The 22,307-nt window shown below is 35.8% G+C and overlaps 1 protein-coding gene across 4 annotated transcripts; it reads right to left on the bottom strand.

The window, feature by feature from the left end:
* Nucleotides 1-563: 563 nt before the first annotated feature.
* Nucleotides 564-22,225, bottom strand: UBA5 (ubiquitin like modifier activating enzyme 5). Of its 4 annotated transcripts, none has more exons than XM_036850643.1 (13): nt 21,779-22,225; nt 21,453-21,685; nt 15,856-15,901; nt 15,288-15,377; nt 11,606-11,715; nt 10,672-10,758; nt 9,916-10,000; nt 9,035-9,139; nt 8,719-8,846; nt 4,736-4,871; nt 3,456-3,531; nt 3,202-3,308; nt 564-2,645 (listed from the first exon to the last, which is right to left on the bottom strand). In XM_036850643.1, the coding sequence occupies exons 1-13, from the start codon at nt 21,833-21,835 to the stop codon at nt 2,562-2,564; spliced, it is 1,344 nt and encodes a 447-aa protein (XP_036706538.1). In that variant the 5' UTR covers nt 21,836-22,225; the 3' UTR covers nt 564-2,561. The 4 variants fall into 4 exon arrangements, with proteins under 4 accessions (XP_036706538.1, XP_036706539.1, XP_036706537.1 ...); XM_036850644.1 differs by having other exon boundaries at nt 21,453-21,682; XM_036850642.1 differs by having other exon boundaries at nt 21,453-22,225.
* Nucleotides 22,226-22,307: the final 82 nt, after the last annotated feature.

Raw genomic sequence — 22,307 nt, 5'->3', positions numbered from 1 at the left:
AAAAAAGGACTATATTTTGATCTTACTAATTATACTATCAACTCAAATGTTTTCATGTAGAATGCCTAGTTAAAAAGATAAAAATAGCTGAGACATTCATTTCTTTGTATTTGAGGTACTCAAATAGGATAATTATGTGCGCATTAATATACACCTTTCACAATGAAAAATGTAGCTTTCAGACAATTATAAATCGGAATTGGTAGGCTCCAAACTATGGTAGTTATAATTAATTTTCATTCATTAATACTTTACAGAAAGAAAAATATTAAAAAAACATGTGATGGGGGTGGTCAAAGCTTCATTAATATTGTTAAATGTGTATTACCTTTTAATAGGTATTCAGGGAGTAATTTTACATAAAGAAACCCATACTACATTATTTTTTTTTTTTACTATTTACGTAAAACATTTGAGTAGTACCACAAATTAACTTCCCACTAACAATTAAAAAGAGATTAAAGTTGAACATATTGTTTGTTTTACTGTAATTTAGAGCCTTTGTGCTAAGGCAATTTTGGGAGTGTTTCCATCTTTCACACTAGAAACAATAGTGTTATAAATCTGGTCAAGCACTATGGGTTTATTTAGTAATGTAAAATCCAGTGATGATTAATTTTTCATAGCTGCCTACATATACAAGTTTTCATGGCATACAGATTGTCAAGACAGCTCTCTAGGTTACAAAAGATATTTGTTATCAGATTTTTTCTGCTGAAATAATAACTTTAATGGAAGATATAAGACAAAAAAATTACATAAGATTTGGTACAGTATAAGACACCAGCAGGGTACAGTGCCAAATTAAGAACAGAAAAAAGGTCTTTAGAAGATAGCAGGTTCTAATATATATATATGTATAACTGTTTCAATTTGTGTACACCTGAAACTAACACATATTGTAAATCAACTATACTCCAATAAAAATTTAAAAAAAAAAAGGATAGTAGGTTCTAGCTATTTATCAAACTATATAAACTTATAAGTAAAGCATTACCAAATTAGTGTACCAGAGGTACCAAATTAGTGTACCAGAGGTACCAAATTAGTATACCAAAGGAATGGGACTTAGAAAGACTGCATTTCTTTTTTGAAATTCAAAGCATCTCTAGGAACTAGAAAAGTTATTTTACAGATGACTACACTAAAATTTTAAACAACAACAAATGACCTACTAAGGCAACGTAAATATGTTTCAAGGCTAGAGAAACTATCCCCATACTTTCCTGGCATCACTCTAAACATAAGAATTGCAGTATGCTAAAATCTCAAAGCTAATATATTAAACATATTCGATATTTGGGGCTTTCTGAAATTATTTTTAGAATTTTACTTTACAAGTGGGAAATGCACTTTTAATTTTTTAATGACATTTTCCTCCTAGAGATAGAATTTAGACATTTATATCTTTTCAGAGCAAAAAAAGTCATCAGAATAGGAGACTAGCATAGTACCAGCCTACAGATAATGGTTACACATGCATGTGTCTTTATTACTCTCCAAACCATTAGGAATTTATTTCAAACAAGGTTCTCTAAGCCTTCATTATTTGTATGCAAAATCCAGAGAAAACCAGTTTATCAAATTACGATTTAGTGGTCACGATCAGGGAGAATGATACTCTTCCCTGTGAAGAAATACATGTCAGTCGTTGCAGAGGCAATTTTGACCTCTTTTATTGTCTGTTATCCAGGACAAACCTTTGCCAATATCTAATTACCCACGGAATCAAATTTAAATAAAATAAAGTATTAGAAGGTAGCCCATATGATGGGTATAATTTAGATGATCTTAGCCTAAATTTATCTTTTGCTCCTCAATAAAGCACACTGACTCAGATATATGTTCCACAGATGATATGCTTTTTCTTAATCAGTGCAGAAATATAATTTGTACATCCTGAAAATATTTTTATCTGTCTATCCATGAAGAAAGCTTCCTCTTATTTGACTCTGTCTTGTTTTGAATATATAATTCAGAGGTTTACAAACTTTTCCAATGACTGTATTTCAGCTTGTGTTTCATCAGGAAACATTTGAAAGGATGTTTTTATTTTATAGGTTTACTATTTGAAATTCATTGTTGCTCAAGTTAGTAGTAGTGGGCAGTTTTCCTGTAGAGAGCAATTCCAAACACAATGAGTAGATGCCTGCTGGCTCTAATCAATAGGTTGTACCTCTTGTCCTTTCCCTATACTTGACCACACACTATTCTGTTGTCCATGGCCTCAGGCAAATCAAATTGGTCCTTTCTTCCCACCCCTCCCAAAAGGCCAAAACAGTTCAATGGCTAAGTTTTAAATAAGATTTATAACTGCCTGCAATAATCCTTTGAAGTTTTCTTACTAGAATGAAACATAAGTTTTAGGAGAGTTTCTGATTTAGTTGTGGGGGGGAGAGTAACAAGCAATAGTCACAGTATTTTTAAACAGTATAACAATTCAGTGAAGATTATACATCAACTGATGTTGCCCTAAGTTTTCTCAGTTTTAAATGATTTTCTTTTTAATTGCTAGGGAACAGGTTTAGACACAGGAAATAAAATACAGGCCAGTCCATTATTTACATGTTCTTCATCTTGGCCATGAGGTCTTCCAAGCTTTCACCAGAATCTTCCACTGTTATTTCAGGTACAGAATCTTCTTGCTATCCATAAATGAGGGAAACATGGTGAAAAAATAACCAATTAAAGTTCTTAATGCTTAGGAACATATAATCAGTAAGCCTTAACCATGTTCAACAAGTTTACAAAGTAAACTTTCTTTAATAAATATGCCTTCTAATTTTTAGGAGAGACAAAATCCTTTATTTTCCCCACCAGTCTTTTGATTTGCAAGGCAGTAATCTCAATGTTCTTGAGATCTCTACTGAAGTGGTATTTTTAAATGATATTGTGGCTAAAACTTATCAATATACAAAAAAAAATGGTATTGTCATTTAATCAAAATCTATTTCAATTGATCCACCAATGAGTGAACAAAACTATTTTACATCTATGTTTACAAACAGCATAAACTGTGCTGTGCCTGTATTTCCATATTAACACTGAATACCTCTCTCTTTCACAAATCTTAATGCCTATAATGTAAAACACCTAAAATAGGAAATACTGCATTGGCATTATAAAATAGGTTGTAGATGAAAGAAGATAAATAGACATTTTCTCTTATATTTACTTATGGTAAACAGATTTTAGATGTACCTTTTGGGGAACTGTATATGCCACTGTAATTCCTTCAGGTAAGTCAGGAATTGGACCTGAAGAATTTTTCAGTTCCTCTTCTGAAACCTCAGATACCAACTCAATACCTGTAAGGTTAAACTTGATCTTAAAACAGTTGTTAGGAACTTAATGAGCAATAATCATTCAAAACTCGTATATCTTAATTATAATCAGTTTCCCTCCCATAAAAGATTGTTTTATGCTGCCATTTCAATTTATGAAACAATTCTTACCCCACTCATTGTCGTCATGTATTATCTCTTCCTCTTCTTGAACAACCTCCTGTGTGGGCAGTGCTGCTACCTTTTTCTGTAGAAATCAAACAGTATCAGTGTTTTTACTCATTTTCAGTTCTCTGAAGCATCAGTCAGAATTGATCAGAACCAAGAATTCAGATAGGCTTTTTTCTAAGGAAGACATACAGATAGTCAACAGACACATATCACTAATCATCAGGGAAATGCAAATCAAAACCAAAATGAGATAACACCTGTCAGAATGACTGTTATCAAAAAGACAACAAATAACAAGTGTTGGCGAGGATATGGAGAAAAGGGAAACCTTGTGCACTGTTGCTGGGATTGTAAATTGTTGCAGCCACTAAAGAAAACAGTATGGAGGTGCCTCAGAAAATTAAAAATACAACTACCATATGATCCAGCAATTTCACTTCTGGGTATTTTTTTTTAAGAAAACAAAAACACTAACTCAAAAGATATATGCACTCCAATGTTCACTGCAGCACTATTTACAACAGCCAAGACATGGAAGCAACCTAAATGTCCATCAACAGATAAATGGATAAAGAAAATGTGGTACATATATACAATGGAATATTATTCAGCCATAAAAAAGAATCTTTACTATTTGCGACAACATGGATGGAACTAGAAGGTATTATGCTAAATGAAATAAGTCAGACAAAGACAAATACCATATAATCTCACTTAAATGTGGGATCTAAAAACAAAACAAAATGAAAAGAGACTCACAGATACAGAAAACAAATGATGTTGCCATAGGGGAGGTGGGGGGTGAAATAGGTGAAGGGGATAAAGAGGTATAAACCTATAATTATATAATAAGTCATAGAGATATAATTTACAGCATAAGGAATATGGTCAATAATATTGTAATAACTTTGTATGGGGACTGATGATAACTGGACTTATCATGGTGCTTATTTCATAATGTATGCAAATGTCAAATCACTATGTGGTACACCTGAAACTAACATAATATTGTATCAATCCATCAAGTATATTTTAGTTTAAAAAAATTAAAATTAAAAAAAAATTTTTTTTAATGAATTCAGACAGGTTTTTTATCTTACCAAAAGCAAGAAAGGACTTTGAACAGAATTTTCATGTTAAAGCATGGTGAATAAATTAAACCTTTAAAAATCCAGAATCCATTTACCTTGTATTCCAAATCTAAATAATTTTTTCTTCTTTTTTAAGTTATTGTCCTATGCAATATGATCTCTCATGCATTGTGACACATTGACATATACCTTATATTCTTCCTGTTGCTTCCTACAATTTCTGTCATCACACTGAGGATTTGGCTTCATGGACATAGTAGGGAAAAAATCCTGCATTGCATTGTATCCAAGGTAAAAACTAACAGTACCAAAATTTAACAGAAACCTAGAAAAACAAATCAAAGTAGACTTAAATAAAGAAATAAAACCATAAAAGTATTAGAAAAAAGTAACTGACTTTTTAAAAAATGACTTTGAAGAAGGTAATGATTTTTGTAACAAGCAACCCAGAAAACAAATTTCTTATCTTGTTTACAGGGCCTGGCTTATAGTAGATTTTGTTGAATGAATGAAGTCAAGAAAGGCTACTCCATTTCATCAACCATAGAATGCACTATTATTTTTTGAACATGTAATAAAGATAAAATGCTGCCAATTAAACTATGACATGTCAACAACTTTAAGAAGCATATTAATTTCACAGAAGTTAAAATGTGGCAGAAGTGTATCTTAAAAATCTCTGAGATATGGTACTAAATCTAATTTTTTTAAGTTTTTTATATATAACTTGCTGCAAAGTTTACAATCTTAAATTTGTATTAAATCTCAATAAAATTTTACAGAAGTATTCACCCATGTAATATTCACTACCAGATCAAAATATAGTTGGCACTCAGTATCTGTGGGGGATTGGTTCCAGAACACCCCCCACCCACAGGATACCAAAATTAAGCCCCTTATATAAAGTGGTATAGTATTTGCATATAAGCTGTGCACATCCTCCCATATACTTTAAATCGTCTCTAGATTACTTATAATACCTAATACAATGTAAGTGCTATGTAAATAGTTGTAAATACAATGCAGATGCTATATAAACAGTTGCAAGATTGTGGCAAATTCAAGTTTCGCTTTTGGAACTTCCTGGAATTTTTTTTTTTTTTTTAATATTTTTGATCCACACTTGGTTGAATCCACAAATGCAGAACCCAAGGAAATGGTGGGCAGACTGTATAGTGCATTTCCAGTAGGCCATAAAGCTCCCTGTGCTCCCTTCCAGTCAAATCTGATTCCTTTTAGAAGCTTATAGAAAAGCTGAAAAATCATGTACAAAAGATAAACAACAAAAGGAAAAAATCTGCAAATGCATGTTCTTAATATACAACAAGGAAAGACAAAAAAACTGAGCAAAGGATGTGAGAAGACAATTCACAGAAAAATATAAGTGCTCAACCCTTTTCACAACTGGAAATTAAAATGAGATACCCATTTTTCACCTATCAAATTGACAAAGATAAAAGAGTTTGATGACTCTAACACCATATACAAAAATAAACTCAAAATGGATTAAAGACCTAAATGTAAAACTGGGTACTATAAAACTCCTAGAGGAAAACATAAGCAGAACACTCTTTGACATAAATCACAGAAATATTTTTTTGGATCTGTCTCCTAGAGTGATGGAAATAAAAACAAAAATAAACAAATGGGACCTAATTAAACTTAAAAGCTTTTGCACAGTGAAGGAAACCATAAAAAAAATTAAAAAACAACCTACGGACTGGGAGAAAATATTTGCAAACAATGCTACCAACAAGGGATTAATTTCCAAATATACAAACAGCTCATATAGCTCAATATCAAAAAGACAAACAACCCAATCAAAAAATGGGCAGAGGGCTTCCCTGGTGGTGCAGTGGTTGAGAATCTGCCTGCCAATGCAGGGCACACGGGTTCGAGCCCTGGTCTGGGAAGACCCCACATGCCGCGGAGCAACTGGGCCCATGAGCCACAACTACTGAGCCTGCGCTCCGCAACAAGAGAGGCCGCGATAGAGGCCCGCGCACCGCGATGAAGAGTGGCCCCCGCTCGCCGCAACTAGAGAAAGCTCTCGCACAGAAACAAAGACCCAACACAGCCAAAAATAAATAAATAAATAATAAATAAATAAATTAAAAAAAAAAAAATGGGCACAAGACCTAAACAGACATTTCTCCAAAGAAGACATGCAGATGGCCAACAGGCACATGAAAAAATGCTCAATATCATTAATCATTAGAGAAATGCAAATCAAAACTACAATGAGGCATCACCTCACACTGGTCAGAATGGCCTTCATCAAAAAGTCTACAAATAATAAATGCTGGAGAGGGTGTGGAGAAAAAGGACCCCTCCTACACTGTTGGGGAGAACAGTGCAGCCACTATGCAGAACAGTATGGAAGTTCTTTAAAAAACTAAAAATAGAGTTATCATATGATGCAGCAATCCCACTCCTGGGCATCTATCCAGAGAAAACTCTAATTCAAAAAGTTACATGCACCCCAATGTTCACAGCAGCACTATTTACAATAGCCAAGATATGGAAGCAACCTTGTCCATCAACAGATGAATGGATAAAAATGTGGTATATATATACAATGGACTATTACTCAGCCATAAAAAAGAATGAAATAATGCCATTTGCAGCAACATGGATGGACCTAGAGATTATCGGACTAAGTGAAGTAAGTCAGACAGAGAAAGACAAATATCATATGATATCACTTATATGTGGAATCTAAAAAATTGATACAAATGAACTTATTTACAAAACATAACAGACTCAGACATAGAAAACAAAGGGGATAGTGGGGGGGGGTGAGGAGGGAGGAGGATAAGTTAGGAGTTTGGGATATACACACTACTGTATATAAAATAGGTTAACAACAAGGACCTAATGTATAGCACAGGGAACTATACTCAGTATCTTGTAATAACCTATAATGGAAAAGAATCTGAAAAAGAATATATATCACTTTGCTGTACACTTGAAACTAACACAACATTGTAAATTTACTATACTTCAAAAAAAAAAAAGTTTGATGATACCCAGTGTTACCAAAGGTGTGGACAAACCAGGTACTCCCACACTGTCATGGAAATGTACCATCCTTTTGAAGGAGAAATTTAGTAAATCTGTCAAAATAAGTATTGCATAAACTTAGAAATTCCACTTCTAAAAATTCACACTGTACAAAAATCTACTCTACAAAGATATATGCAAGATGCTTTTTGCAGCACTGTTAATAATAGCAAAAAAATCTGTAAGTAGCTTAAATGTCCATCAATAGAGGGCTGGCTAGATATGACACATCGGTAAGAGAATACTTTGTAGCCATGATTTTTTTTCCCCTTCTTCATAACATACTGTAAAATGTTGTGTTTAGATTAAGACCTACTGAAATTTGACAGGCTATTTGTCTCATCTGAAACAGCCCTAGACAGTTGCCTTGAGAGTTCTTATGTATGCCGGTATTTCTTTGCTGATGGCTGATAAATGATATTAGAGTGCCTCCCTGTATCATGTTGCAATTTGTTCTTATTATACTGGATGCTTAAGAAACATAACTAAGCTTATTAACACTGTAAAGTGAGGAAAAAAAATGGCCTGATCAAGGCACAACTAAAGCAGTTCTGCTTTTCATAAAGTATGAGTTGGTTCAAAAACTCTATGACATTAATTTTAGCTTCAAAGAAATGTTTGTCTTTATTAGTTATAGTTTAGATGGTGTGGTTGCTGGGTATCTGTTTATGGATAGCAGAGATATTACCCTAGTTAATGTTTAATCACATTCATATTATTTTTAGAAATGTTAAACCAAGATAGTGGAAGCGAGTGTGTTTATGCCTAAGTCTTCACCCTTTGGCCAGATGTGCAGAAATTTAAATCATTTGGTTAATGCTTCATAAATAAATATACCAGTACCACTGTACCATTTAACAAGAACTATGCCAAATGGAGAGTAACACAAATATGTGTGTGTTGATATATGTAATATTAATTAATATATATTTAAATTAAATATATTTATATATAAAAGTATACACATATTATACATATATAAAATTTTAAAATATGTGTATTTAAAACTAAATTAAAAAAACAAATTAAATACTTAGCTAGTCATTCCAATATTTGAAATGTTTGTCAAAAGCAAACAAGACTATTCAGAAAAATTATCCTTCACTCACTTTAACACATTTTGTACCAAGATCCCAGCAACCACTCCCATAGTGGTAGGAAGACTGGCTGCACAAACACCTTCTCGTTTCAGAGTCTTCTCATCAATATTTGCAGCAACTACAAGCGGTGGAGCACACTACATGAAAAAGAATAAAAGAAAATATATTTCAAAAGAAAGGGAAAAAAGTATAAGATATTCCAAATAGTATTCCATCACATTCATTCAAAGTTTGGTTTTTCTTCGAATTGTAAACATCTTCAATGCCCCTAGGAACTCCACTACTTAACAGTGAAAAATAATAACCCAAAATGAATCATGCATACCGCAAAACAAGCAGATTCTCCAGGAATTATGAGCTGTATATGCCCTGAAACTGCATTTTCACTGACCCCAGACTCCATCCATGTTTGTCCAAGCTCATTACAAGCCTTAACAGAAATAGGTGAAAACACAAGAAAGAACATAAAAAAGCAAGAAGTAATTTACCATAAGTTCTTTTCATGAAAAACTGGAGTTTAAATGAATTACAAAGGGTTTTTAAAAATTAATTTTCAGAAACATAGAAGAAAGTTGTAAATAATAGAATTCCTTAGCAATCGCCACTCTCCTTAAAAAAGAAACTGACAGCATTCAGGTAAGCAGTCAATATAAATATCTAATTAAACTGAACCATAGTTTATTGGATTTCTTATTAGATTAATGTAAAACTTCATTTTTCTAAAATAATTTCAGCAACAAAAAAATGCAAAATGTCATTTGCAAAGTTGAAAACACAGTAATTCAAAAGAAAAAGAATTCAGTTTTATTTTTGAGAAATCATGTGTGTAGGCAATTTATACACATTTATACATTTACTTAAAATAAATCAACAAAAGTAAAAACCAATGCCGACCAAGAATAAGACAGTATTATAAGATATTCATTCATTTTAAAAATTGTACATCAAAATTATCTGCTGTTTTAGTTTGCTCTATTGGCATGAGAGAGTAGGATACTGAAACATATGCCACACCAACAAGGCTAGACAGGTCCCATTAGAATAAATTTCAAAAACAGGATGAGAGAACATTAAAAACAAATAAAACACATTATCAAAGGGTTTAAATGCAGAACTATTTTCAGAATGCGGAATATATACTGACAGAATATACAGGAAAATAGATAAATCCATGAATATAACACATTATACAACAGGAATACTCACTGTATTTATTGTCATTCGAGCTTCAAAATTGTCCACACAGCTAAGAACTAGGTCAACAGGTTTTCCTTCTTCTAACCCACCATTACTAGGCAAAGAAAATAAATTTTATTTGAAAAAAATCAGGACACAAAATACACTCTAATTAGACTTTATCTGTTCAGTCAATACATTTAGTCTTTCAGTAAATGTTTGAGTATAATTATAACATAGCATTTAATATTAAAGACCCAGTATATATTGAGTACTCACTATTACGAACATAATATCAATGATATTACAGTATTTCTTATATAAGATGTACAAGGGTGCGAGAAATATAAAATCTGTTCACAAAAGTTACCATTTCCCTATCAGCTTTCACAGACTTTTACTCATGTTTCACTACAAATGTAAATGTAATAAAGTTAACTGAATACAATTGAATATTTCAATGGTGTTAGTCTGCAGAAAACTACTTTCAGATAGAAATATAATCTATAACACAGAACTTATAATTGAGGACCCCTTGTTATATCATTATAATAACAGGCTTTTTTAGACTTTTTTATTTTGTTGTTACTATAGTTTTTTGGACAATATATGCTTTTTACTGAGCTCCCAATACATAAAAATTACACAAAAAATTTTAAAACTATTTTAAAAACAAAATATATATCAACCTACCAACTCAATGAATTAATCAATCATTGACAGATTTTCTAATAATACTTAAAATGAGCTGGACATTGTGCAAAATATTCATAAATAAAATTTTACCTTATTCTATTCATGAAACGTTCAAAGTTTTCTACTGTGGTTATATTGTAGTTGTGTACTTCAAAAAGAACATCAGGATTAATGTTCCTAAGAGGGAAAAACGGAATGATTATACAAACTACTAGTAAAACAGAGAAAGCAAGACAAAGATAAAGAACTAAAAGAGCTAAAAATCATTTAACAGACGTTAGAGAAATGGAATTCAAGCCATTCAAAGAAAATCCAAAGTCCTCTTCTACCTCTTTTGTCCCACTTCAAGGACCAGGTTCAAAACATGTAGACTGTCAGAAGGATTACAAAAATATTCCCACAATCTATGTGCTGGGAATTAAGCCTTTATTACGTCTGTTAGCTACAGTTCAGCCTGACAGAGAGCTTCTTTGTTACTTATCCAATTCAGTGCAAATATGTTTAGGACCACAAAGAAACGTCCTAGAGTAAGGGTTGGCAAACTCTGGCTCTTGGGCCAAATCTGACTACCACCCTGCCACCTTTTTTTTTTTGTAAGTTCTGCAAGCTAAGAATAGTTTCTACATTTTTAAATGGTTGCAAGAAAAGAAAAAAGTCAAAAGAAGAACAATATTTCATGACGTGAAATTTTATATGAAATTTAAATTTCAGAGTCCATAAATAAAGTTTTTATTGGAGCAGTTGTGCTCATTCACTTTTATTGATATACTGCCTACAGCTACTACAACTGCAAAGTTGAGCAGTTTTGACAGAAACCATATGGCCCTCAAAGCATAAAATATTTACTATCAAAAAAGAGGCTGCCAACCCAGATCAAAGAGGTAAGAAAATTCTTTTTGTATAAGTGAAACCTGCATTTTTATAAAGGAAAATTCAGGTGCATTTATATGTTAGTTTAACTCATACCAAATACACACAGGAAGATTTCACCAATTTCACTGCCTTCAACTGCTATTCCATTTACCTCAAAGTATGTTCTGCTGCTTGAACTTTACTTAATCCTGCTTGATGAGGTTGGAAGAAAAGTCTATTCATATTGGCCAGTTCCACCTTGTCATAGTCAAAGAGCAGCAACTAAAATGAAAATAGTGGTATTCCGATGAAAAACGTACCAAAAAACAAACTAAAAATAACAAACTAGTCAGCTTTCCACCTGATGGGTTTAACTGTTTGACAGTAATAATATTAACTAATTCTGAAATACTAGGTGCCATATATTAACTCATTTAGTGACCATACAATATGTAAGTACTCGTATCCTCATTTTAGAAATAAGACAACTAGGGTACTTGCCCAAAAGCCACTCAGCTAATATGTAGTGAAAATGGGATTCAAATTCAGGCATTCTCAATCCAGCATCTGTACCCTAAACACAACGCTGTACTGCCTCTCTAAATGATTATCTCAAAAATTAATGTTCATTCCATTTCATTGCAATTTTTACAAACTGTGCCAAAATCCTACTTCGTTCCAATGTTTGGCTAAAAACCAAGAACCCATTAGATAAATGAAATTTTTAAATAAGATAAAAACAAATGCTGTAGCTTAAAACCATAGTATAACACAATTCCTTTCATGAATAAGGCACTATATATACTCATGCCATGGCTAAAACATTATTCCAAACAGAATTATTAACCAATCAGTTAATTGCTGTTTCCTGCTATATATTTAGGCATGACAGCATTTGTCAAACACACTCACACAACTTTAAAATGGCCGAAAGGTCCATTTCTTATCAGTAAGAACAGGTTGAACCCAAGTATATCCGAAGTCCCTTTTTTATTTTTTAAATTATCTAAAATTATATCTTTATTGGATGAGACTAAGAGTAGATTAGACGTTGCAGGGGGAAAAGAGGATCAATGAACTTGAAAGCAAAGCAATGCAATTTATCCAAAGTGAAGGAAAAAAGAACCAAAAAAAACAAAAAACAAAAAACTGAGCCTCTAGACCTATGGAGTAATTCAAAGCAGTGTAAAAATGATATACAGTTCCCAAAGTCCCTCCTTCTTTATCTAAAATTCTGTGACTTTGTAATGTAATTCTCAGCATCCTAAATCTAACAATAATAACAAAAATGGGATTTTCTTCTTCTCCATACAGAAACTAAAAGAAGTTAACCCAGCCCATAAAAACAACACGTAGGTAACTCTCAGTATCTTGCTAGAAAAGATATCACTTATACTCTCTATGAAACTTTCTAACCCTATTTAGAGTCTCCAAAATTTGGTTTATTTAAGCTCAGTCAACAATATTTATTAGGTCAGGCCAAGTTTTAAATCTGAGTTTCAGCCTCATAGCTGGTTTATGAGTAAGTTGTAGGAAATCCTAAATTTGGGGACAGGAGGTGTGAGCAGTAACTGTGTCACTAATTAGCTCTGCTTCTGGGTAAGTCACTTTCACTGTTTAGGACTGTATCCTTATCTGTAAAATAAGGCAGTTAATCTAGATCTGGTGATTCAGTGTGCCCCAGGAATTCCAGAACTTTCAGGAATAAGAAGTGGGCTCTGGATCTCCAATCCTCCGCTTCCCTACTTAACCCCATGAAACAGCTTCTTGTTTCTCTGTTTTACATATTGAAGAAAAGAGTTCTGAAACTTACCTAAGTAGATCCTTAGCTTACAAACTTGAGTTTACATTGGAACCACTGTATTTAAAAAATACAAATGTGTAGGTCTCATCCCCAGAGGTTCTGATTAACCTATTATGTGGTGCAGTCTGAACATAAGAATTTTTTTAAACATCCAAGGTGATTCTAATTACAGCAATATTTGCTAACTGTTCTAGACCCTTGCTACTCAAAATGTGGCCTGGGATAACCCCGTCAGCATCACATGAAGCTTGTTAGAAATGCTGGAGTACTTCCTCAACTTTAATATGCCTACAAATCATCTGGAGTTCTTTTTAAAATATAGATTCTGATTCAGCATGTCTTGGGTGGGGCCTGGGAATCTTCACGTATAACAAGCTCCCAGGTGATGCTGTTCTTAAAGCATAGTCCCCGGAACAACATCATCAGAACCACCTGGGAACTTGTTAGAAATGCACATTCTTAGGTCCACCTGAAACCTATAGAATCAAAACCACTGGGGTAAAGTCCGGCAATCTGTGTTTTAATAAGCCTTCCAAGTGATTCTAGTGCACACTCAAACCTGCGACCAGCAAATCTCCATGATCTCTACCACCCTTGATCAATCAGCCAAGGCATGTATGTCAGGTATAAGCAATTATTGGCTAGCTTTTATAAACTTCTTGAAAGGCTTTAAAATGTTAAACATTTTTAGTATTTTGGTGTTGTCTTTTCTATATTGATAAATAAGTGCCAACTTTGAAACCACTTTCTTTTAAGAATTTGGGGCATGGAGTGGACCAACATATTAAAAAGCACTGATAAAGCAAACATTTTTCCACAAAGTTTAGCAAAATGATATACAACTGTGGAAAACTTATGTATTCAACCACTATCTATCTAACATCATGGACTCTGGCTTTATAAATCTAAGATTGTTAGGCTGATTTCTGGTACAAAGTTAACTTCTCCTTCCTACCCAATCAAATCAATTTTAGAAAAAAGTATGGGACTTCCCTGGGAGTCCAGTGGTTAGGACTCAGCGCTTTCACTGCCACGGTCCCGGCAGTTCAATCCCTGGTCAGGGAACTAAGATCCTGCAAGCCACGCGGTACAGCCAAAAAAAAAAAATTTAGAAAAAAGTAAAAAAAAAAAAGAAATGTATGGGTTAAAAAAAATCTGGAGCATTCACTAGTTCAAATTCAAGAGGAAGAAAGGTAGATGCTTTCTAGTTTGTCTTGTATAAAAACTGTGTTTAAAAAATTTTTTTGGATGTTTCAGTGTTTCACTACACACTTTATCAATTTAACAGCCTTCTTTCCTAACCTTGTATGTCTAAAACACTTAAATCCAAACAAAAAAGTTCCTGAACACAATCAGGTAGTCCTTGTTTAATTAGTAATAATATTAGCTTCCTTTTGGGTGGGTTTATGTCTTAACCCCATCCACTGGGGTAGAAAAAACAACCTGAATAAATACACCACAAATCATGGACCTAGAGTCTATCATACAGAGTGAAGTAAGAAAGAGAAAAACAAATATCGTATATTAACGCATATATGTGGCATCTAGAAAAATGGTACAGATGAACCTAATTGCATGGCAGGAATAGAGACACAGACATAGAGAACAGACATGCGGACGCGGCGGTGGGGGGTTAGGGAGGTGGGATGAATAGGGAGATTGGGATTGAGCTATATACACTACCATGTGGAAAACTGCTAGTAGGAACCTGCTGTATAGCACTGGGAGCTCAGCTCGGTGCTCTGTGGTGACCTAGATGGGTGGGATGTGGGGGTGCGGGGGGGTAAGGGGGGTGGGAAGGAGGTGCAAGAAGGAGGGGATATACGTATACATATACTGATTCACTTCGTTGACACCAGAAACTAACACAACATTGTAAAGCAACTATACCCCAATTTAAAAAAAAAAAAAAAACCTGGGATAGAAAATAAATAAATACACCACAAATCAATAAGCCATTAGTAAGGAGAAAAAAAATTCTAATTTGTACCTGATTTACTCCAGAAGTGATTGGGTTCCCTAAATGATAGACAAAGAGAGATGTTTTTACCTTACCAATGCCACATCTTGTCAGCATTTCAGCAGTCACACTGCCAACTCCACCAACACCTACTATTGCTACAGCAAAGGTACGGATTTTCTGTAAAATGCAAAATTATATATGTGTTGGTTAATAATTCTTCATCGGGGCTTCCCTGGTGGCACAGTGGTTAAGAATCTGCCTGCCAATGCAGGGGACACAGGTTCGAGCCCTGGTCTGGGAAGATCCCACATACCGCGGAGCAACTAAGCCCATGAGCCACAACTACTGAGCCTGCGCTCTAGAGCCCGTGAGCCACAACTACTGAAGCCCACGCACCTAGAGCCCGTGCTCTGCAACAAGAGAAGCCACCGCAATGAGAAGACTGCACACCGCAACGAAGAGTAGCCCCTGCTCGCTGCAACTAGAGAAAGCCTGCGCGCAGCAACAAAGACCCAATGCAGCCAAAAATAAATAAATAAATAAATAAATAAATAAATAAATAAATAAATAATAATAATTCTTTGTTGGAAATGTCATCGAAAGTTATTTTCATTTATTGAAATCGTCTTCAAAAACTTGGAAGGGTTTATCTTACCTCATAGTCACTTACAATTCCCATTCGTTTCAATGCCATCAGGCGGCTTAAAATAAAGGAAAAAAATATTTTAAGGCTTACAATCTTTTAATTAATAGTGATATAGGTAAACATACATCATCACAGAAAATAAACTGTGAGAGAGGAAACAGTGAGTGTGAGAGAGAGAGAGAGAAATCTTTCAGCTAATTTTTACCAGATGAAACTAAATCACTTCAGCACTGATGCCTGAATACCCTCCCTCCAAGATGTAGCCTGTGCAACAAGATTTTTTAAAAGTTCCTCATACATTCTAATGTGCAGTCAAGATTGAGACCTATTGACTCAAATGTTAAGTTTCCAGAGAATGGGTCAAAGTGAAATTTCAACATTTTCCTATGCTTATTAGTATATGTAAATATTTAGTGTTTAACTCAGACTTAATGTTTAATGTTTAACATCAGAATAATCTCATGGCTGGAATTCCATTCACTTGTTGCCTCTGCCCACAATGGATAATGTCTACTTTCAGTAAGCACCTCTTATACCAAGGACTCTAAGAGATATTTACCTAGTCACTGCTAGTCTGTTATCTTCTTCAGTATTTTAGGTTTTTTTAAATACATATACTTTAAAACTATACACATATACATATAATCCCCATTAGTTTACACTTTAGTAAGAGTCAAATAGTTCTATTAGGCTTGTTAGGAAACTCAGCAGTGTTCTGGCCTGCTCCCCCATTTTCCTCTCCTCACTCATTTTTAACTCTGTTACCAACATATCTCTAAATAACATGCTAACATTGTTATTTCTTGACTTTCAGGTTTAGGTACTATCTGAAGATTTCAGTCTTTATCATTAAACACAAATATTTCCCATCTCACCAGCCTCTTGATATTGTTATATGGTCATTTTGGTTAGATGTTAATACTGTTCACAACTGGACAATGTAGTATATTAGAATTTACCCTTTCCTGTATGATCCCCACCCTTGAAGTTAATAATTGTGTTTGTTCTTATGTTTACTTTTCTATGTATTTTCACAAATTCAACCCCAGTTGTCTAAAATTCCTCTAGATACAGTGATATACATGAGGTGTTCTAGCAATTTCTTCTTAAAGATATACTAGAATCTTCTGACATGTCCCCATGTGCACATTTACTGCACATACAGCTCCCATCCTGCGTTCTCCCTTCATCATATTACAAATTCTCTTCATTTCTTCATCCTGTATTAATCTCCTGCTTCTGGTACCTTAGAGCTCAATGGTTCTAAAGTGTGGCCTATGGATCAGTGGCCTATGGAATTTGCTAGAAATATCATTTCTTGAGTCCCCACCCTATAATCACCAAGCGAATCAAACTTTGAATGTGGGGCCTAAACAATCTGTGTTTTAACAAGCTCCCCAAGTAATTGTGATGCACACTAAAGTTTGAGAGCCTCTGCTGTAGATTATTTCTTAATTTATTCTCTTGCTATGGTTGGAAGAACATCTTCTCATAGCTTTGTAAAGGGTACAAGGAAGGTAAATTTTGAGAACGTGTATGTCTGAAAATGTTATTTACCAAACTTCTTAAAAATGTTTTATCAAAATGTTTTATCAAAATTCTATTTTTAGAAATGTATTATAAAAATGACAAATTGAAGGGTATATAATCGTTGAAAGCTACACCTACACACACACACGCACACTTAGTCAATAGTTAAACTTGGTATAGAATTCTATGTTAGAAACATTTTCCTTCAAAATTTCTAAGGTGTCTTCTAGCTTCTGAAATCTCATGATGTCCCTTAGAGTGAACCTATTCTCATCAATTGTGCCGAGTACTTGTTGGACTCTTTCAAATAGGAAACATGTTTTTTCAGTTCTGGGAAATTTCCTTGAATAATGTGATGATGCCCTTGTTTGGTTGGTTTGTTTTTCCTGGACTTTCTGAAACTTCTATTATTTGGAAGTTGGACCTCTTGGACTAGTCCTCTACTCTTAATTTCTTTCTCCTATTGTCCACCATTTTAGTTTTCTGCTCTGTTCTCTGGATTTCTTTCAACATTATTTTCCAAATCTTCTATTGAGATGTTCACTTTTGTTATCATTCTCCATTTGCAAGAATTCTTTTCAATTATCTGAATGATTTCTTTTTGTAGTAATTTGTCCTGTTTCATTTTTACAATATCTTTCCTTTCTGAAGATACTAATAATAATATTTGGGTTGTGTTCCCCTTACATAGTCTATTCAAGTAACTAATTTTATTTTCTTTCTTTCACATTAGGAGCTTCTCTCATCCTTTATTCTGCTCATATTTAAGAGCCAGACACTAATAAAGGCAAGGATGTGGGCATTGCTTGTTTGACTTCGGGCTTCACTGTAGGGTGATCTGGCTGGGTTGTTTAGTTGAGAAACCCACAATGTCAGTGTCTTTCAGTCTCTCTTCTTGGTGCTCTCAGATTCCCTAGAGAAGAATCTTTCAATTTCCAGCCTGAAAAGTCTTTATGTCCATAAGTTTGGGGGTGTTAAATGGAAGAACAAGGTTGGGAGTCCTAGCATTCAGTATGTAAACATTTAGTTAATCCCCTTTCTTCAGGTATGAAGACTTGCTTCAATTATTAATATAAATCATCTATTCTACTCTCCAATGAGTAAATCTCTAGTCTTCTCTCCTGATAGAGAAGAAGTATTTGCCCAGCTACCCAAAGTGAAGTAGTGAACCTCGGTTGTTTCTTCAACAGATTTTCAGCCATATCTTTCTTAGCCCTACCTTAAGCCCTTCTAGAAATACTATGCCTATTCTTGAGCTTTTGGGGAATTCTGTTGTATAAACTGGGTTGCAGCCTTTAGAGTCAATTTCTTTGGATCCTTTAAATCAGTTATCAGTCATCCATCCCTTTTCTAGATTCTAAAACTGTCTAACTATAATCTTTTAAGTACAGGGACTCACCCATCCCCCAATTACTTATAGAAAGCCTCTATTTTTTCAGTGGAGGTTTATTCCTTTTTAAAAACTCCTTTACTTTCATTTTAGTGGGATTGGGTAGACAGTGATAATATATGCCTTTGATCAATCTGCCATCTTTACCTTGATGCTCTCTTTAATCTTTATATATAACGCTGAGAAGAATGCAACCTCCTTTTACGAATGGGGAAAAAGATTCAGGTTAATTAACTTGCCCAAGATTAGCTAAATGGCAAACAATTATTCAGAGTTGGGTTTTTGAGCCAGTATTTAAAACCAGGTTTTCTAATTTCAAAGCCTCTGCTCACCTCTTCATTTAGTCAACATGCTTCTAATTATATTACATACCACATAATTTTACAGTTACTTGTGTTGATCATTATTCTACAACCACTGAATCTCCCAAACTAAAGCAAAAGGTCTTTGAGGGTCAGGGGCTTTATATTATATTTCTATTGTATCACTTGATGCAATTAAAATGATGTAGGAGACCTACAAATCCCTCTCCTATATTTTTTCTGATAACCATGTATCAATACTTTATCATATTTCTTACCACTCATATTGTAATCCCATGTTTACTTTTCTATCTATCTCACACTCACCTGGTAACCTCTGGAGAGAAATGACCATGTCTACTTTGTATTCCCAGTGTCTATGCATAATAATAAGTGGTAGATAACATTATCCAGGACGGCTGGAGATGAAAAGGTGCTAACTAAATATTTGCTGAATGAACAACAATTCAAAAACTTAAGGCTGATCTTTATCAAATTTCCATGTACTAGTGCAGAGATTTGGGAGACAACTGCCATCTCCTAAGTAGCAGTTTTAATAAAGACAAATGGTGCAAATAATATAGAAAATACTAAATGTTTAAATTTGAGTTCTGAATGTTAGGTTTGTGGTCATTACAATGTCAAGGAATCATCTCACATTAAAATGATGTCTGAAAGATGATTCTAAATATATGATCGGACTTCCCTAGTGACGCAGTGGTTAAGAATCCACCTGCCAATGCAGGGGACACGGGTTCGAGCCCTGGTCCGGGAAGATCCCACATGCCACAGAGCAACTAAGCCCGTGCACCACAACTACTGAGCCTGCGCTCTAGAGCCCGTGAGCCACAACTACTGAGGCCCACGTGCCACAAATACTAAGGCTCACGTGCCACAACTACTGAAGCCCACACACCTAGAGCCTGTGCTCCACAACAAGAGAAGCCATCAAAGCAATAAGAAGCCCGCGCACTGCAACAAAGAGTAGTCCCCGCTCAACTAGAGAAAGCCCGCGCGCAGCAACAAAGACCCAACGCAGCCATAAATAAATAAACAAATTTGTTTTAAAAAATAAATATATGATCCACATTCCTTTGCTTTTCTTGGAGGGAATATTTCAAAATTTTCATTTGTAAAATTGAAAAATGTTTAAGAATGCCAAATGGAATAGTTTCCACTCATTCTAATTAGAGATGTCAATTCATGCTTATTCAACCTCTAAAAATTTTGGATGGTTAACCCTTCATATGTGTCAAGTAAAATACATGCACCCTGTCAATTATATCTCAAAAGTGAAAGAAAAAAAAATTTTTAAAACGTAGTAAGATAAATGAGAGAAAAGCAAGAATCTGGCATGATTTCACTTAATTTGGGTTAAAATGAACTCTTTTGTAATTATGGAACAATTATAATTTTGGTCAGGTTTTTCTATTACAAATAAAATAGTAATTAACATCTTTGTGCCTAAATACTGGTCTGCATTTTAGGTTGTAAAAAAAAAAAAAAATGAAAATGCACCCTAAGACTTCCACTGAGGCTTTATATGTCATAAATAAAACCCTTCTTTAAAATCCAAACTCTCCTGCTCTTTGAAGAGAAAGAGCAACAATAATATCTTTCCTGTTTCACCTACTCTAAAACTATCCAGTTTTTAGCCACACTACTTAATGGCTTATTTATTTTTACTGGGGAGACAGTTCCATGTGAACTTTGGAGTAAGACAAACCTAATGCCAGTCCAGGCCTTTTTAGCTACTGTTAGCTCTATGACCTGTGGCAGGTCACAGCAGCTCTCAAAAGCCTCATTTTTCTCACTTATAAAATGGGGATAAAATAATAGCAGCAATCTCCTAGGGTTGTGGTGAAGAGGAAAAGTGACAGTGCACGCCCGCTGAATTAACAAATCTTAGGAAAAGAAGAAAGGAGAGGAGCAGACAGGCCTGGGGAAGTCCAATGGTTTTAGAGCTAATCCAGCTCTCTCCACCATGCCCCCAATTTAAGAAACACTGGGAAGACTTTATGAAGCTCCCAAGTTTAGGCTTAGCGGGTTTTACATCTGGCGTCTTCTGAAAGTTTTTACTCTCAGTTTTACGCAGAGCAAGGAAGACTAATAGAGGCAGGGACGGTAGTTAACTGGATACGTGTCCTCAGCAAGCACAGGAGCAGCACCATATGGCTGATTCAGTTGGGTTTTTTAAAAAGAGGAAGAACACGTTTCACCAGTACTAAGACTTGGTCTTGCCCGTTTGGGAACAGGACCCCAGAACAAGAAAAGGGAGGTGCGAGGCCGTGTGAGCTGGAGAGCAGCGGGGAGCGCCTCACTCCTGACCACCTGGGGACGGTGACCTCGCCCCTCTCCCCGCCCCGACCCGCCACGCAGGTCACCTGTAGGGGTTGGAATCCACCACCTCGGGGCTCATCTTTTCGATGCGGGCCCGACCGCCTCCTCCATCGCCGTCCCCCAGGGCCCGGCGACTTCTCTCCTGGGCCAGTTCCCGCTCCAGCTCCTCGACCCGCTGCTGCAGCCGCTCCACAGACTCGGCCATGGCTGGGACCCCGGCCGCCAGCGCTCCCAGCCCCGGCCGTCGACGTCGCCGCCGCCCCACGCTGTTGGCCTGCTGGGCCCGCGACGGGTATGTGAGGAGGCACCTTGCGGCGGCCTTCCTAGCCCACAACCCTGAGGAAGCCCTCCCAGCGCCTCCCGGACTGACCGTCTCCGCCGCTCCCGCGGGCCTCTCAGCGCGCCGTTTCCGGTGCGTTGCAGTCATCGTTCCCCCTCAAAGAAAAACCAGCCCTTTCAGTTTCCCTCTTCGCCCGGGCCGAAGCAGGGCCCGAGTCATCAGGGTCCAGAGCCGGCGGCCTGCGATGTTGCCTTTCCAACCGTGCGGCCAGGAGAATCACCAGGATCTTTTATTCCTGGGCTCGAGGTCCTGACGGGCCCTTTTCTGAACCGGACCCTATAGGTCTTCCGCCTGCCGGTGCATTAAATTTGGAGGCGGAGGAGGCCTCGGCGTTTGTATTTACCCGTAGTGACTAAAGTGGTTTTGCTTTCTTTAGAATTGAGGCCTCCAACTCTGAGGCTGACTGAAAATTTTAAATCCAAACACACGAGGCCCTTCTGGCATTTCCTGACACAGCCCAAGTCCTAGGCCAGTGCTGCCCAGCAGCGGCACCTGGCGGGGGGTGGGGGGGGCGGGGGGGGGCGGGGGGTGGGGGGGGGCGGGGGGTGGGGGGGGCGGG

This window comes from Balaenoptera musculus, chromosome 4 (assembly GCF_009873245.2).
Source record: "Balaenoptera musculus isolate JJ_BM4_2016_0621 chromosome 4, mBalMus1.pri.v3, whole genome shotgun sequence".
Taxonomy (NCBI): Eukaryota; Metazoa; Chordata; class Mammalia; order Artiodactyla; family Balaenopteridae; genus Balaenoptera; species Balaenoptera musculus.
The sequence above is the reverse complement of the archived record's forward strand: the minus strand, read 5'-3'. Positions and strand labels throughout refer to the sequence as shown.

What these genes read in the sequence shown, in the direction of transcription:
- UBA5 (XM_036850642.1), bottom strand. Translation starts at nt 21,835, where the DNA reads ATGACTGCAACGCACCGGAAACGGCGCGCTGAGAGGCCCGCGGGAGCG. An exon ending in GAATTGTAAGTGACTATGAG is followed by an intron (nt 15,378 to 15,855) that starts GTAAGATAAACC and finishes TGCATTTTACAG; the next exon opens with AAAATCCGTACCTTTGCTGT. An exon ending in TTGGTACAAAATGTGTTAAA is followed by an intron (nt 4,872 to 8,718) that starts GTGAGTGAAGGA and finishes TTGTTTTTCTAG; the next exon opens with GTTTCTGTTAAATTTTGGTA.